At 43.9% G+C, this 18,592-nt stretch overlaps 2 protein-coding genes across 3 annotated transcripts in view; both read right to left on the bottom strand.

Moving 5' to 3' along the window:
• The window catches only part of RNF122 (ring finger protein 122), a 66,662-nt gene extending 58,844 nt beyond the window's left edge, over positions 1-7,818 (bottom strand). The window contains exon 1 of one of the 2 annotated variants that reach the window (XM_030201964.1): positions 7,737-7,818. In XM_030201964.1, the coding sequence (XP_030057824.1) occupies positions 7,737-7,761 (25 nt within the window). In that variant the 5' untranslated portion in view covers positions 7,762-7,818. Of the gene's footprint in view, positions 1-6,653; positions 6,721-7,736 lie in introns of those variants that run through there. The other variant, XM_030201965.1, reaches the window with a different exon arrangement.
• A 4,913-nt stretch (positions 7,819-12,731) lies between these two features.
• LOC115469379 (gamma-glutamyl hydrolase-like) overlaps positions 12,732-18,592 on the bottom strand; it is a 38,762-nt gene continuing 32,901 nt past the window's right edge. Inside the window, exons 8-9 of the mRNA XM_030201963.1 lie at positions 15,276-15,413; positions 12,732-14,698 (exon numbers count right to left, since the gene is read on the bottom strand). Of these exons, the coding sequence (XP_030057823.1) occupies positions 14,586-14,698; positions 15,276-15,413 (251 nt within the window). The 3' untranslated portion in view covers positions 12,732-14,585. The remainder of the gene's footprint in view (positions 14,699-15,275; positions 15,414-18,592) is intronic.

Here is an 18,592-nt window from a genome sequence, read left to right as displayed (position 1 = left end):
TATACTTCCGACACCCCCTTGAAATTTGGCCGTCCCTGCAACAGGGCAGTTGAGGACGTCCATCTTCCGATTTAAAGATGGGCGTCCTTCTCTTTTCATTAGTCTCCAGCCCAGACCTGTCAAACAAGTGTGGGAGGATTGTGCTGAGCGCATGCTCAGGCACAATTCTCCCGCACTTCTACCCCATAATCAGAGATGATTGCGCTGCTTAAATTTGCATGCATTATCTCTGATCATAGGTCTAATAGAACCCCGCGCTGTTCCAGCGCTATTTTAGAGCGTTGTTTGGAACAGCATGGAGCTTTTGATTATCTGCCTGTGAGAGCAGATAAAGACTGAAAGGACCCATCCAGTCTGCCCAGCAACGTGGTCAGGGTTCTATCTGCTGCTCCATGCAGGTGACGACCCCCGTCCCCCCATTCAGAGCTGTAATTGCTGATCTGTGCAGTTTACCCCAGGCTTTTTGAAAGCACAATGTAGTCATTTTACTGCTGTTTTGGGGTGAACTGCTGTTCCGCGTCTCCCACTGTTTCCTTACCATATTCTCACCATTAGCAACTACACCCTTTTTGATTGACTTATATTGACTACCGGTGAAAGAGCACATCACATTCAAATTAATGTTGATTGTGTTAAACATTTTATATGGGATGCCCTGTCTTATCTGAGTCTTTTTTTTTTTTTAAAGCTCTGTATAACAAAAAGACAGTTCTCCACAACTAACATTATGATGGTGATACCAGCCATAAAAGATCTTCAGCTATGGGATACCCAGCGTAAAACAATTCAAGGTCAAGGCCTGTGGTGTGGAATTCCTTGCCACTGGATACGCCATTTACCTACTTAAAAAGATTTCGGGAAGGTGTTGAAAACATGGTTATTCTGTAGAATGTATTCTATTTGAGTTAGACTGATTAGGGCTGATGATGATGTAGTAGTGATTATATTAGATTGTATTTGCTGTATGAGCTGTAGAGTGATGTTTACTAAAAAGGTTAGGCAGAATACAAAAACCCTGGATTAAAATGTATTTACTTGGATTTAACTCATAACTTTTTCAGTAGTAGTTCAAGGTGAGTTACATTTAAGTACAATAGGTACTCTCCTGTCTCTGGAGGGCTTATAGTCTGTTTGTCCCTGAGGCAATGGAGGTTAAATGACTTGCCCAAGATCACAAGGAGCCATAGTGCCATTTGAACCAGGCTTCCTTGGTTGTCAGGCTGGTGTTGTAATCATTAGGCTCCTCCACTCCACACAAAAACTCTGGTCCAGAGACAAAAATCATGCCATCTGTTTCTTCACTGGTGGGCTCATGCTCATGTGCAACACTCTACATTCTGCATTACCTGCATCAGTGTGATGCCTACATTGCATTCTGATGATGATCAGCATAGCAACACCGTGATTCATTCAGCAGTAAAACAAACAGGTAGCTCCTAACACTTCTGTTGTAACTACCAACTAAACTACTTAAATGTTGATTTACTAACCTAGTCCTATTCAGAGAAGGAAATTACATACAAACAGAATATGACATTTGGGCCAGCCCAGGAATGCAGTGGCAGCACTGGGCACTGGGTTTGATTTCAGGGTCAAGTATCTTGTATTTTGCAGTCTGGAACCACTAGGGTTATGAATGCAATGAAGCCTCAGTGTCAGATCCCAGCCATGGTCCAGACTGAGAGAGAGGCCAGACCATTCAGAGAGAAAGTCCCGGTCCAGGCCGCCTATGAGTGCCATTGCCCAGGTAAAGACTGAAGCAGAGGTGATTTTAAGGTACCAGGAAAGGGGAGGGGTACATGGGAGACGCACCCCCTGTTTAATTCCTGGCTAAGTCCACTGAAAACCAGTACACTTTAAAATTGTTTTTCGATGATGCAGTGGCAGTAAAGCGGCTCTTCCATTGGCCAGTTTCCTGCCCTGCCGGCAGCTGGCTTCCTGTTATGAAAATTGACCAGGCCGGCCAAATGCCGGTTGGTTGGCAACCCTATTTGCACTCCCCCCCTTTCTCTGAAGAAATAAAATAGTTCTTTACAGAAGCCCAGTACCAGACTTTCCTCCGCAACCCCCCTCTTCAGGATTCTGCACCTAAGCCTGAAGAACTTACCGAGAAAGTTTGAGAATCTGGGCATACATATGTGCATGGATAACGAGTGCGTACGTGTGGGAGTGTGTGGGGGTGTTAATCTTGGGTGGGATGTGGACTGTATTTGTAAACCAAACAAGTCCTAAAGTTACCACAGGCTGTACACAGGTTCTGTGTATAACAAAGCATCAGAGACAGACAAGCTATGGGGAAAGAGATAGAGAAGTAGGCCTGCAGAATACATAAAAGCAAGAGATATATTTTTAGATATGGTGTTTGTTTAATGTCTGCAATGAGTAACTATTTCATTGTATTTCTCCCTAGTTAAGTTTTATGGAAGGGATCCATAAGGGAGGGACATCCAGCCAGGAACAAAACTCTCTCAGAATAACTAACCCCAGTTAAGAAAGGTCTTCATCTAATTAACTAAAAAAAAAGAGGGAGGGGAGTGTGAAAGAGCAAGAGAGATATACAGTCAGAGAGATAAATTAACATAGTGCAAAACAGAGATTAGTGTGAAAGATGACAAGAAAGTTGGGAGGGGGTGGAGGAGGCGGTGCTGCCATTCTTCTACTGCTGTTTGGTCACCTTCAAGAAATCTGATTACCCAAGGTCTCTGCCCTGTTGGGTCCCTGTCATTTCCTTGCCCCCATCGTATATTGCCCTCAAAAGCACAACTCTGCACTTTGCCATCCCCTGCTCAGTACAGATGTACATGGTGACAGGTGTCACGGCTTTCTGATCCAGTAATGTTATTAAGACATTCACCCCCATGCTTCTTTCCTGTCAATATTCATACAACTCAGATCCTAAAATAAATGGAGTCAGACTACAACAAGGAAAAAGCAGACTTAGGATGTTCAATAAAATTAAAAGAGCCAAACCTGGAGTCCAGTCAGAATCAGAGCTTTCACCCATTCCAGTATCATCAGCCCAAAACACCACCTTACTGTTATCTCCAAGTTAGTACTGACCCAATTCCCAGCATGGTGTCAGGAAGCTCTTCCCAGTGACAGTACTGACCCAGTGTCCCAGCAGGGTGTCTGAAGGCCCAGTAACAATGCTAGTGGCCAGCATGCTATCAGGGGGCAATTCCCACCCAGTGAGTCAGTACTGGCCCAGAGTCCCATCATAATATTAGGGAGCTCTTTCCAGTGAGCCAGTATTAGCCCAGTGTCCTAGCATGGTATCTGAGAATACTTTCCAGTAAGCCGGTACTGACTTAGTGTCCTAGCATCGTATTATAGACCCTTCCCTCAGAGACAGTGCTGACAGTCCCAGCACGATACTGGGAGACCCTCTTTCCCTTAAGAGAGGGTTGACCCAGTGTCCCAGCATGATTTTAGAAGCACTGTGTTGGTCAGCGTGTCATTTTACAGATGAGACATTAAAAAAAATGGTGGTACACAGATCAAAAAATAGTTACTTGATGTTAGGGGAAAAATAGTTTTATTCTTTTCAGAGGGAGATATGATTTCCTTAGTGTTTGAAAGGCAGTGGACAAGCAGATCTATTTATACAATGAATAATATTTCTGTTAGAGGGGCAGAGAGTTCCAAGTGGCTGCTCTCTGTGTCCTCTTTTTGAAGGAAATTTGCCCCATTCAGCTGAGGATAGACAAACCCTCTATATAAAGGCTCCGTCAAAGCATTTAAATAAACATTATAAAGAGGCCTTCAAAAATTCCAAATCAAGGTTCACTCATAGCTCTGTATGTGCTATGAGTGCTTAAGCACCTCCACTATGCAGCAACTGACTTGAGGGTGTCCAGGGAGGGATAATTCCCATTGGGTTTGGCACCCCCAATCATTCTGAAAAAAAGTTAGCTGCTATGCCACCAAGAAATCAATGCATCATATTTAGGTTGAAGCTACTTTCTACACATACACTTTTGATTGGTCCAGAGAAGATCCCACAACCGAAAATCTACGGAACAAAACATTACGTAACTCTGTGGTGAATGAGTAACACGATAACCTCATTAAAAGTGTTTTCTTTCCTAGTGTGGGATCGTTTGTCACATCACACGCCTAACTACTTGTTGAATCCTAACTACTTGTTGAATCTGTAACGAAGTACTTGCTTTTTCCGGGGGGGGGGGGGGGGGGGGGGGTGATACAGTTTGGGATAATTATGATTGTGCGAGTTCAGATTGCCATAAAGAATCAACATGTGTGGTCTGTTTCGACTGTTTTGCAGTCTGTGACTGGGGAGGGAGTGATGGTGGGGTGAAAATTTAAAACCAATATGTTGTATAGCTTTTTAGAGTGTTGTTGCATTCTGTGGCTGTTACAAAGGTTAAACCAGTATTTTCTTGCAATTCTTAAGCCACCAGAAGAAAAGCAGGGCTAAGCACTAGGGTTGCCAATTTTTAGAGAAAAACCCGCCACATTCATACCCCCCCAACCACACCCCATGCCCCACTCCAGTTCTGCCTCCTGGATCACAACTTCAGACGGCTGGCAAAATAACATGATCAAAGCCTTGATTTCTGCTGGCATAATGCAATTTTAATAGAAAGGGCTTAGGATTATTGATCTCTAATGGCTCCTTTTACAAAGCCACACTGACGATTCCAGTGCAGGAAATACGACAAAGCCCATAGGAATTGAATGGGCTTTGTCGCATTTGCTGTGCAGGAATCAATAGCATGGTTTTGTAAAAGGAGCCCTGTTTACACTATAAAAATATAATCGTGCACAGTATTGTAAATATTAATTTGGCATATTAACTTTTACTGCAGGAGGTGTGGGGCAGTTGGATCATGTGTATGGAGAGATCTGAAGTTATGCCATCTCCCAAATTCCCCATCCACCATACATAGGATCCTCCAGTCTGCAATATGCATAAAGAAGCATCAAAGACAGTTTTTCTTTCCCCAGTGTTGCCAGCTCACCCCAGACCGCTGCAGCAGCTTTGACTTTGTCACATTGGATTCAGGGATTGCCTCCGACTAACCCAATTGGACCAATAAAACTACATCTCTCTGCATGCTATAGGGCAAAAACAGGATTACATTAACATTTATGGTCAACCTAGGGTAAGGCTGCCAACTGGATCCAAATTCACAGGACAAGCTTGATCTAGTGCTATCTATGCTGGGACTTGTAGTCTTACTTTTCTTAGGGAATGCAATGGGGAAATCAGAATTACAAGTCCCTGCATGCAATGGATCACTGTTCTGTGAATCTGGATTCAGTTGGCAGTCTTGACCTAGGGTGAGCAGGCAACCCTATTCCCCCCAACCCCCACCAAAGCTTGGAGCCTGGGTGGCTCAAACAGCTGCTGTTCGAGCCATTGAGGGATCCATATATTATAGAGCCCTGTGGTTCAAACTGTAAAGCAGTGGTTCCCAAACCTGTCCTGGGGGCTCCCCAACTAGTTAGGTTTTCAAGATAACCACAATGAATATTCATGAGAGAAATTTGTATGCAGTGGAGACAGCACATGCAGATCTCTCTCATGAATATTCATTGTGGATATCCTGAAAACCTGACTGGCTGGGGAGCCCCCAGGACAGGTTTGGGAACCACAGTAAACGTTTCAATCATAAGGTTGCAGTTAGAAACTCCGGAGTTTGATGCTGGAAGAACCAAGCAGCTGTGGCACTGGAGAAATAGAGGCTCTAATTGTGGAGCGGAAGAAGCCAGAGTCAGTGCATTAGGTGAAACTTCTAATTGTGCCCCCCCTCCTCCACCACACACACACACAAACACTTATGAAAATTTATGTTGAGCAGTATAAATTTGAAAAATCTGAATGTATAAAAAAAATAAAATTTTATAATAGATGTGTTTTTCTGAAACAATAGCATATCTATAAAAATAGATATTCAAAGCAGTCTCTGAAAGTAAAAATGAAATGTATATTTCTGCATGCCACTGTGATGCCAACCAGAACAATGATTGAAAACATTTATAAAATACACACTGCAAAAAGCCAGTATGCAGTACAATTTATTTATTTTGTTGCATTTGTACCCCACATTTTTCCCACCTATTTGCAGGCTCAATGTGGCTTACATAGTACCGAGAGGCGTAAACCGCCTCCGGTGATGAAACAAATGGAAAAACAGAACCATCACCACAACAAAAGATGTTAATCACATACAATATTTTATGTTACACATATCAAATATATCAATAGTACAGCCATACTAAAAACAATTATTGAATAGCAACAGTTAAAGCCTGTAAAAGTTTAGAATCCCAAACACATAAAATCACATCCAACAAAAGAGAACCTCTCACTTCCTGTGCCCTGCTGGCAGCATCCTTCCCCCATCATCTCTCTTTTCTCCCTGCCACCAGAAGCTGCCAGTATCCTCCTTTCTCTCTCCTACCCTCTGGCCACCAACATACAGATTTCTCTGGCTCGAACGTTAGCCATCACCAGCCCCGGAAGAATTGCTCTTCTTCTCTGCCCTTCACCCTCTCAGCTCCGGGGGAACATGCTTCTCTCTCCCATGCACACGCTCCAGGAGCATTACTTTTCTTCCCTTCCCCCTTCCTTTCTTTCCTGCTGACCTTGGCTCTAGCTGCTCCCTATTTGTTTGTTGTGTGTTTACCTCATTACATCAGGACCCAGGTAAGAAATCCTCCTGCACAAGCCAGAGGCCAGACATCAGCAACCAGCACTACAGAAGCAGGTGGCTTCCTCTTCATCCCACCCCTTTTGGCCAGATCATGTGATATTGGAGGGCGTGGCTCCCCCAGCCACACTTGCTACTTCTGGCTGCTGCTTTATATATATATATATATTTGTCAGTGACAAAAGCAGAGCACTTTAAAATTGTTTTTTTTTCAATGCTGCAGTGGTAGAAAATCGACTCTTCCATTGGTCGGTTTCCTGCCTTGCCCTTTATGAAAACTTGCCAGACCGACCAAAAGTGCCCTACTGTCTCTCCTATTGATCCCCTTTCTCTCTCTATAGAATAACTTCTCCTAGAGCTTCACTAGTAGCAGTCCATGCCCAAAGCACAAATAACATTTGACATAACATAAGCTGAGGTCGTCACCAGGAGGGCCCTGTGGTGCTAAGAAACGGACACTGTTTGACGTCCTTACAACATAGTCACATAACATAGTAAATGACGGCAGATAAATAAAGACCTGTACGGTCCATCCAGTCTGCCCAACAAGAATAAGATTTTCTATAAACTGATGTTTATTTTCTGAAGTGCTGCTATTACTAGCACAAGATACTTGGAGAAGACTTCAGCCAGTCCAGCTCATATCCCCTGCACCGATTCAAGAACCCCAGCAGCACATGGATAACCCCTGAAGCAGTCTCAATGGATCCGGAAATCGCACAACCAGCAAGAACAAGCCCCGTACTCTAGATCCATATAGGAACCCAAGAGGTAGTATGGACAACCCTTTTATCCTACATGAACCCACACAACCGAAAAGCAACAAGGACAAGCCCGCACCCTGCATGGATGCACAGCAGCAGTATGGCTAACCCCTGCACCGTGCTTGAATCCAAATACCACAGAAGCAGCAAAGCTAAGCCCCGCATCTTGCATGGATGCAAGAACCCCATTACCAGCAGGCAAAACCCACTGTTACCCCCTCCATGGACCCATGAAGCAGCAATGTCAAGAATGCTACATGGATCTAAAACCCCAGTCCCGCTCAACGCTACTCACCGTTACACCACTGGAATGGGTGCATCAGTAAGCCCCAAAGAAATATTCCTCAAATGAAAAGGCAGCCACAGGTAAAGAACGCAGCTCCAGAGCACCAGGAATGAACAGCAGCATACAGCTGCCTGATGTCCCCACTCAGCAAACAAAACCCAAGCAACACCCAGGAGCAAACAGCAAAGTGTGGGTGTGTCTGTGTCCCCGTCTCCGTGAGCAGGTCTGTGTGAGCGATCATGTGTCTCTTTGTGTCTGTGCCTGTGATCGCTCTTTGTGTCTCTCTATGATGTGCCTTTGTGTCTGCCAGCTTGGCTCTATTTGAGATCGGAGCACACTAAGATCTGGAGGTGGCTTGGGTTTTCGTCCGTCCCTCCACTCCCTCCTTCTTTCTGCACTGGGCTCCCACCACCTCCCTGTTTCCATACATTGCATTGTTTAGTGTGACAGGAAATCCCCCGACCCCTGGCTGCATCATACATCCCGCAGCCAATCAGAGCTCGCATTTCCGATGGTTGGTCTGTAAATGAAAATGATAGAGCGCAGCACGGTGGAAGATCGGGTACAGAGGGTGAGTTGGGAATCTTGAAGGCAGCAGGGTCACAAGGGGCATCTGCCCTAGGCCCCGCAGCTCCGGGTGGGGGGGGGGGGGGGGGGGCATGGGAAGTCATTTCTGCCTCTGCTCTCCACCCCCGTCTTGACGTCTTTCTCACCTTCCCAGTCTACATTAACATGATGTGCTGTTTGCAAGGTGGTTGGATAAAACGGGAGACGAAGTGAGCCTATCTCTAGTCCGTTGTTTGAACTGAAGCCAGTAAGCGGAGCTTCCCATGGTTTTAATACATTGAAAACAATAGCAAAAGATTATTAGAAATAAGGGCCTGCCTATGCGTAGTCTATCTAACAAATCTAAAGCTGTTTTGGTTGGATAGCCAGTGCCTTAAAATGTGGAAGGGAAAATATTTTATTTATTTAACTTAATGGACAAATGTTTAATTTATTTGAAAGCTTCCAGGAATGGAGGAGTAAGCCTAATGGTTAGTACAGTGGACTTTGATCCTGGGGAGCTGAGTTCGATTCCCACTGCAGCTCCTTGTGACTCTGGGCAAGTCACTTAACCCTCCATTGCCCCTGGTACAAAATAAGTACCTGAATATATGTAAACCGCTTTGAATGTAGTTGCAAAAACCTCAGAAAGTTGTTTTGTATTAATGTCCTTTGCAATTTGGGTAATGTAAGTTTAAGTATGATCGGGTTCTGTTTCTGGTTGGTAGATCTATAAGGTCTATCATGTATCCTGGAACTGCGCCATAGATAATTTTGTGAACAAAGGTGCAAATTTTGAAGATGATCCATTCTTTGATTGGGAGCCAGTGCAGCTTTTCTCGGAGGGGTTTAGCACTTTCAAAGCGTGATTTACCAAATAGCCTGGCAGCTGTATTTTGTGCTGTCTGGAGTTTTTTTTGAAAGTTGTTCTTTACATCCCGCATAGATTGCATTGCAGTAATCTGCATGGCTTAGGGCCATTGATTGTATTAGGTTGCGAAGGATTTCCCTCAGGAACAAAGGTTTTATTCGTTTAAGTTTCCACATTGAGTAGAACATTTTCTTTTTTACGGAGTTTACTTGGCTCTCAAGGGTAAGGTTGCGGTCAGTTGTGACGCCGAGTATTTTTAGGCTGTCTGAGGTAGGGAGGGTGTGTGTTCTAGGGTGTTTATGGTTGTGAGTTTGTATTTGTTGTGTTGAGATGAGATGATGAGGCAGTGTGTTTTACAATAATAAAAATTATTGTACATAGTAGCACAAGCAGTTGTAAACTCTGTATTGTGTGTTCACTTTTTTACACTGTTCTATACAATACAGATGGCCACATTTCAGTGAAGATATCCTGTCTCCTGATGGGTTCATTTTAACTATTGTAATTCACCTTGGGAAGTTTGGTGTTATAAAGATGGAAAATATTTAAATTAAATGGAAGTAAAATTAAACTCTCCTTTTATTGGGGCACATGGAATCACATCTTCATCTGTTTTGTAGAATTTGACATGTTAGATACACAAATGGATTATTCTGTTTTTTGAACATGTTTCAGGGGTAAGTGGTTTTATAAGTCAAAATAAATATTTTGTTTCATGCAATCTCATTTGTTTAAACATAACTAAATGGGCTATAAGCCCCAAATGCAGTCCATTGGTTTTCTTATATTTTGTTCTTGTGATGACTTATATTGTGCCCAAACTGAATTTTTTTTATCTCTATCTGGTCGATAATAAAAGGAGCTCATTGTGAACACTATCCACCCTAAAAGGTTGTTTTGTGGCTGTTCTTGACAAATTGTGATATTGAATAAATAAATGTATGCTTGTGTCCCTAGTCATGCATTTAAAGTTTATATATATAAGCCAGTTAATCATTTAACTTATTAGTGGAATGTAACCAAAAAGGCATGGTATGGTCGCATTTTCAATATGGTAATACTAGGGCCCAGCTAAGGAACAGGTTACTTTGAGTTAGTCTTCACTGGATCAAACTTGCTTTCCTTGTGCCATCACTATCCAGCTGGATAGGCAATGTCTTAAAAGGTGGAGGATAACGGATTATTTTTTACATTTACATCACACATTATCCCAAGCAAAGTCGGGTTCAATGTGACTTACATTTGAAAATACAGTGAGACAGAATAGAATTCAATTATATCATGGGAGCAAACAGATGGATATGTCTGAAATATTTAACAAAGTTGAGATTAGCATTTATACCCAACTGGGTATTTAAAAGTCTGTTCTTAAAACGATGCAGAAATCATAGCCATAAGTATAGGCAGTTATTCAAAGATTATCACATGCATACACCAGAACAGACATCCATCACATTGCAAAAGTAAACAACTTCCACAGAGTACATCCAAAATGTAATTTTTATTTTCCTATTTCCATCTTCCAAAATTCCAGACAGCAGATACACAGATCAGCAGGACCCAAAGCACTCCAAAACAAGTAAAGTCAGAAACAACACAGTTTATACCTAACTGTTCAACCACCCTTAGGATTCACCATTGGGTTTAAAAAGCAAACCATGTATATGTAAGGTCTGGATAAACAAATTAAAACAAAGTTTAAAGCAAAGGCCACATGGAAATTAATAAATACATTATAATGACATTTTAGTACCATAAATGTCCATAGTTCCTGAAGCTGTCATAGACCTCAGTATGCCTTGCTATTTCAAATTCAGATGGGAGGGGGGGGGGGGGGGGGGGGCCCAAGCAGCAACCACTGGAGGATTAAGGGGTTACTTCCCTTAATCTCTCCAGTGTAAAGCTACTCAATCGGAATACCATTCTGTAACCTAGATGTGCTCGGTACCAGGTCTAAATACCAACATCTATCCTTTTTGTACATAGATGCCCCTTTCCCTTCTGAAATCGGAGTTGGAAATCCATATTTTGGTTGTTCCTTAGTCTTGTCCCATGCTCAGGTTACTTCTCCTTGCCATATTATCGCTTGAACCACAGGTATCCAAAGTAGTATCCAATGTCTTTAAATCGCTATGGAAATTAAAAAGACTGAGACCATACTTTCCAAGTTCAATTTTCAGATCCCTTTCCCAATCACTAGTTCTATCTAAATTTGACTACTGCAATGCCATCTATGCAGGACTAAAAACCTCACTAATCAGAAAACTACAAACTGTCCAGAACACAGTGGCTCACCTTGTACTCAGAGCTCCTTGCTACTCTAAAGTGACTCCACTATTACTAAAATTACATTGGCTACCAATAAATGCACGGATCTTGCTACTTTGGGGAGGATTCTGCCAGGTACTTGTGATCTGGATTGGCCACTGTTACAGGATACCCAACTGGATGGACCTTTGGTCTGACCTAGTATGACAATTCTTATCTTAAGGCTATAATAAAAAGAAATATAACAAAATAAGATGATACCCTTTTTTGGACTATCTTAATATATTTTTTGACTAACTTACAAAAGCAATCAAAAAAATGTAAACTGTATTAAGTTAGGCCAATAAAAGAGGTATCATCTTATTTTTGTTCCGTTTTATTTCTATTTATTGCCTTAAAAGTGGACTAGCACAGCTACCATACCATACCATTTTATCCTGACCTAAGTGGCCCATCTAGTCTACCCAGCCAATACAGACAACTGTCTACCAGTGCAGGCACCCCCATCCTCTTGCTATTCTGTTTAGGGATCCAACCACCACTCCATGCAAGTAACCTCCTCCGCTCTCCCCAACTGCAGTTCTATCAGAGATCCATGCATTGATATGTGTTAAATTATGAATACAGCTGCAGCACAGACAGCTCAAGAGTGGACATCTGTCAGATCTCCATGAGTGTTTGATAAGTGAACATTGTGAATGACTGCCAGTGCCAGTCTTTCCAATGCTGCATCTCACCCACAGGAAGTGATGACAGAGAGGCGGGCCATGGCAGTGGAAAGGCGCTGGCGGTGCTGGTCGGAGGCAGTCTGTGTACCTCGCTCTCTCTGCTGGCTGGCCGCTGTGGGCTTTGAGGGTCACGGGGGATACTGGAATGGGAATGGGGGGTGAGATGCCAGAACCTGGGGAGGGGGGGGGGGGGTGAGCATGGCCCTGAGCATTTTGCTGGGCCCAGTGATAGCTATACTCCTACCTCTAACCCCATCCTATCCCCCTATCATCAATCTTTTTCCTCTCCCTCCATTAATGAATGAATGTTCCCCCTCTCCAAGCCTCTCTTCTCCTCACACACCTCTGGCCAAAATCCCCCTCATATTCTCCCACTATTCCCAGTGTCGATTCTCTCATAGACACCCATAGTGCCAGCCTCCTTTCTCACACATCCTCTGGAGCCACATCTATTTATCTATTTTCTGTGAGTTGATTCCTTCTTGTCCCCCTCATCCTGAGTGGAGAACAGGCTAGGAGTGAAATTGTTTGGCCGAATACAAATAATGAGCATTGAGCTTTAACATAACAAATAAAAGAAGCAACGTGAAATCAGACATCAATTGTTTATTTCAGTAGGATTTAGCACAGTAGAGCCCCAGTTGATTCAGATTTAAATCACTAGTCGGGCAAATATGAATAATGTATTGGGGCACTATTTGGGGCCAAATCAAATACGAATATTCAATACACCAAACAGATGAAGAGGAATCCAGTAAAACTTTGAAGCAGCACTAAGCCATGATCAGAACAAGAGAGAGGAAAAAAATGTTTTCAATGCTTTCTCTGTCGAAGCACAGCCCTTGAAAAAGCCTGTAAGCGAAACGGATGGGGCCACCGTCGGGCAACAGATAAGTGCTTGACTTTACTTTATTTGTGAAAATGGCTGCTTCATAGCATTTCATAAGAATTGGTAAAGGTTTTTGAGAACCAAATAAAATTTGAAGTTACCATTGAGCGTGGTAATATATTTTTAAAAAATTTACAAAAAAAGAATAAAATTTGCTAAAATCTTTTTGGTAGCACAAATGGGAAAAACTCCGCTCCACTTTTGGAAATACAGCAACAAAAATAGTGGATCTAATCAAACAATTTGCAAGATAGTGAAAAAATAATGGAAGGGGGGAAAAAAGGACCTCAGACTGGTGACAATCAACCCATCAATAAGATTGCTTATAAACAGTCACCGTAATTCAATCACTGGTCCTTAACCACGCTCCCAGTTAAAGCCGCTGAAAATGGAAAGTAAGCAGTCGGGCATTTTGAGGTCTTTTTCTTGCCTTTTAGAAATATTTTGTAAAAATTAAACATTATATTTCCATATAAGTTTTACTGGATTCCTCTTCATCTGTTTGGTGTCCTTATGCTTTGGAGTCCTTTATGGTGATCCTCCTACCATTGTCTATTGAATACTCAATACAGCCATAATTGTTTTGCTTTGCCTGCCTTTGCTGTTTGCTGCTCAAATGAAGCTGCTGCCCTAGGTGACCACCTAGTCTTGCTTAATGGTTAGGTCGGTCCTGGCCACAGGACACCAAATATTCTCAGGCACAGGAGGTGAATGTATTTAAGCAATCGAGCAAAGATTGCATCCGCTGCCCTCTACACTTCCTCCATCCATAGTTCTGATTGTGGAACACCTTATAGTAAAAATATATATACAGGTCTACCCTGGGAAACCATTTAGAAAAAAAATCAATTTAAATACATGCTTAGATACAAAATGGTTGTACACAACAAAATTATTCTAATAAGGTGTTTCAGGTTAACTGGACTGGAAGGAATGGTTTCTAAGTGGTTTGTATTTGGCTGAACTGATCTAGGTGTTAGAGGCAGTGTGAGACTGTAGTTTGAGGAGTATTAATGAGCAGTGTCACCTTTTCCAAGAGCGGGATAAGGGGTGAAAGGAGGCACCTTTACCTCTGAAACCTGTCATTTTCTAAGCAGGCCTCTGTAATATCCTCTTAACATCTACAATACTTATTAGTTCACAGCAGCCCTGTCTGCTTAGGATTATATACCCGAAGGAAACAGGACCCCAATTGAAATTGTAGCACAGCTAAGTAATATCAAACTACAGATATTATTCTGTGAATTCCGTCATTCGATCCAGGAGTAGGTGGTATGGAAGGCTGCACTTTTCTCAAATTCTTAAGTGGAGTCTGCGCTCCTGTAAGGCCCATAATCCCCAGTGCAGTCTTCCAGTGATCTCCTGCGCAAACCCCAGCCTGCAGCACCTTGGAGCAAAATGCAAATTTTGTATCTGAACCTGGAAAAATCCCTGGTGGGGGGGGGGGGGAGTGGTAGGAATTCTGTTTGGTGCATGGTTCTGTTACAGGGAGGGGAGCAGTCTTCTCAAGCCAGCGTTCCTCTTGCCAGGTTTCCAGATCCAGGACAACAGAGCTTCTAAAAGAAATAGACCTGTTCATAGAAATTTCCAATGTACATGGGCTGATGGTGGTAAATCAGAGCCGCCTCCTCTTCTTCTGGGCTGGTAAAGCTGTGGGCACTCTTCCTGGCTGTGGTGACAACAGCAGATAATAAGTAAGGACCCTCCCACCAGTATTCAGTTCTAGGGAATTCTTGAGGGGGGGGGGGGGGGAACCAGAAGAAGCTTTGAGCCCATGAGATCTCCCTAGGGGTTTTTCCTACCTCTCAGAAAGCAGAGCCCATATACCTAGGTCACATATGCCCATTTGTCCTGCTACTGACTGCTCAAAAGGTAGTGGAACATCAGGGGCTTGACTGTGAGAAAATGTACATTACTGATATGCTTACAGTTGGTCACCCATTCTCACCTCAGTATCTGACACCAACCACAAGATTAAGAAATGATAACTCCGCCAGGAGATTGGTAAGTGGTAGTGGAGGGGGTGAACCTGCTTGGTTTTTAATCATACACTAACCTGTGTCCTCCTGCCATCTGGGAAGCAACTGGCTGAAAAGTCCTTCCTCAGCGAAGCCTGCAATCTGGAGCTAAGTGACTTTGGCAGTGCTGCTTGGTATCACTTATTCATAGTTTGAAACTTGGCAGACTCACCCTCTAACCTGACAAGAGAACGTACCAGACCTCTGACTGCCTCCCCAGGAATTTACCTTCATTTACAAAAAAGTCTGCCATGAAGGAAGACAGTCGCACAGCGTTTCTAGAGTGTGGGTAGGCAAGATCCTTCTTCCACTCGAAGCGATTCATCTCAGGGTGCCACTGTACAGCATACATGGGATACACCTTCCCTGCAGGGAAACAACACACAGCAGGCTGAGGAAGAGACCTCACAGAGAGCTGCAGCCACCCTCAAGCAGGATCTCCCAGTCCTGGCATAACAAACTTGAACAATCAGGTTCACAAAGGAGATGCCTGAACCAGAAGCGTAGCTCGGGGGGGGGGGGGGGGGCACAGGGGGAGCAGTCACTTCCCCAAACATAATTTTCAAAGAAACTGGTGCCTATGCGCCATAGGTTAAGCCTCCCTACCCCCTGAAGGAACCATAAAAACTTAGCTTCCCTTCCCTACCCCTCACTCACGAGTTCACACTGCTGCCTCCCCGACCTGGCTGCGAACAAAATGAAGCTGCATGCGCGGTTATAGCTCTATGTGTGCTGCTGCCTCATGTGCCTTCCCTGTGGTCCCCCTGACGTCAAAACCTCGCTAAGTCTCTGGCCTGAACCCAAGTAAAACAGAGATTCTGTGGGCTCCTTAAGCAAATGGACAAATACCTTATTTCAAAATACCTTTTGGGAAGGCCTAGTGGTTAGGGTGGTGGACTTTGGTCCTGGGAAACTGAGGAACTGAGTTTGATTCCCACTTCAGGCACAGGCAGCTCCTTGTGACTCTGGGCAAGTCACTTAACCCTCCATTGCCCCATGTAAGCCGCATTGAGCCTGCCATGAGTGGGAAAGCGCGGGGTACAAATGTAACAAAAAAAAAAAGTATGAACCCTCTCAAAAAAATGAAATTGTGGGATACTGCTAGACTCATCACTTACTCTGATCCCATAAATTCAAACAATATTTAAAAGCTGTCACCTGAGACAACTATAAAATCTCTCTCTCCAATATATATATATATATATATATATATATATATATATATATATATATATTCTGAGCACAGTGGTCCATGCCATGATGACCTCATGACTGGACTCCTGCAATGCTCTGTACATTGGTCAAACCAAAAGGTTTACACCAGCTCCAACTAATTAAAATGCTGCAACATGACTGATAAGAGGGCTGCAACCGCTGCAAGCAGCATGACCCCATCACACTCTTCCTGCAAGAACTGCAGTAGCTACCAATACCATACAGGGCCAGGTTTTGATTTTCAAAGTGCTCAGACAAAATGGGCCAGAGTACCTAAAGAATAAGTTAGCTCTCTACATACTTTTGATGCTCTTTGAGAAGGCTTTAAAGGCCTCACTGTGTATACCCTCATCAAAAGAAATTGCACAATGTAACAATTGCCAGCGAGCCTACTCAGGAGTAGCCCAACAGTCTGGAACTTTCTCCCAGAGGGGCTAGGCCAAATTCAAAGCTACCTCTATTTCAGGAAGGAGGTAAAAGTTTGGCTCCTCTCTGAAACCTTTAATATAAGCAGCAACTGAATAGCCACTCACTTTACCCCTAGGTTACCTTACTCTACCCTGTATGTTCCTCATATCTTATTCATATAATTTGCCTTCACTTCTCCGGACTATAAATCGCAACTGCACTTGCCCCTCAGCTACCTATTAAGATGTTTCATTGTATTGTACAAACAGCATTGGCATCATGACTTTGTTTAATAGGGGATGCGAGAAACTCACCCTCCTCGGTCACCAGCCCTCATAACATTCTTAACATTGAAGGAGTGGAACGCCTAATGCTACCCGAATACTGCTGAACAACAGGACAACCTCATGTTTTGTGCCTACTGATGGACTTATACTTATGCACTCTACCTCTGCTTTTGGCTGGTTAGCCACACCTTATTACTGCACTGGACATTTGTGCCTTATCCAGTTTTACTGTTTACTAACGAGGGAAGGTTGCTGTTTACTAATGTAAGGACAGAATGCAGGACTATTAGACATATAGCTTGTAACAGTAGTTTGCAAGGCCTATACAAGACCAGCTTGCATGTAGCAACGCGACCTTGGAGGGTGCTGACACCCCCTGCATTCCTGAGCCGAACCTTATCTCCTGTGCTAGAAAGGAGTATTGTGTGTGAACAATAAGCTGCTAAGTTTCGTTTTTCTTGCCAGTATCATTTCAGTGTTATGACGTGAGTACGTACTGGGACTACAATTTTGTACTGTAAGAACTACAAATGTTTACTGCGCATGCCAGTAGTGATGTGTAAGGGGCCAAATGCGCAGGCCCAGTGGGGAAGTATAAATGTAAGTGTCAGATGATTTATGACACACAGTGTCCCGAGACTACTCGGTGCTGTTCACTTGCTAGCAATAAAGTTGCCTTGTTTGGAACCAAAGTTTGCCTTTCGTCTCCTGATTTCCCACCTGTTTCATTGGCGACCCAGATGGGACAGAAGTAGAAAGGGGAATCGGATTATATTCTTCCCCTCCCCCACTGCGGTCGAGTCGGGTTATCGATCCCCACCCGAGAAGGTGGTGAGTGGCCACCGCTGATTTCAGCGTCCATCTCCCGGAGGAGGGTCGATCAACTCCGCCTGACTGTAGAGGGGGCTGTGTGGTTCCGGCAAGGCACCTTTTCTATTTCAGAAAGAAGCGTACGACGGCGCAGCCTGCGACCCCGGCGGACAGGCGAGTATACTCTACGTAGTGACCGGCCCAGTAAGGACCGAAGAAGAGGCGTGATCACCCTCTTTTAGCCAGTGACTAATACGGACTATTGGTATACGACTAGGTCCCGAAACTCACTAGGCTCCGGCGACGAAACCGAGCGGCGAACGGGAGGGTTTCTTGTGGCGTATGAAAGTGTGTGAATGGGCTTGCAGTTCCAGGCCGGGCGACCGCGTCCTGGTCAGGCCGAGTGTTGACCCTCTGTGTCTGGTGGAACGAGACCCCTTACTCCTCCACCTCCCCTTTCCCCCTTTGTCCGTCACCTGTCCTTTGGCACTCAGGTTAGGATGGGCGGGGTTGGGTCTTCACCGTTAGATTTAATGACGGAACACTTTAGCGAAGTGTTCGACCTAGATAAATGTAGCAGGGCCGGGATGATACAGAGATGTCAATTTATGTGGCCAGGGCTAGGAATTGCTGGATGGCCCCCGGAAGGGTCATTCGAGTATGAAAAAGTGGCGGCGGTCATGAATATTGTTATAGTTGAGGGAAACCCAGGCTGTCCCGAGGACATCCCATATATAGAAGCGTGGTTGGATGTAGTCCGGGACCCGCCGGCTTGGGCCCAACGGAAGGTAGAAAAGGCCGCCATCATGGTGGTAAAGCAGAGAA

The sequence above is a fragment of the Microcaecilia unicolor genome, chromosome 4 (assembly GCF_901765095.1).
Source record: "Microcaecilia unicolor chromosome 4, aMicUni1.1, whole genome shotgun sequence".
NCBI lineage: Eukaryota > Metazoa > Chordata > Amphibia > Gymnophiona > Siphonopidae > Microcaecilia > Microcaecilia unicolor.
Note: the sequence above shows the minus strand (reverse complement) of the source record. Positions and strands in the feature narration are given on the sequence as shown.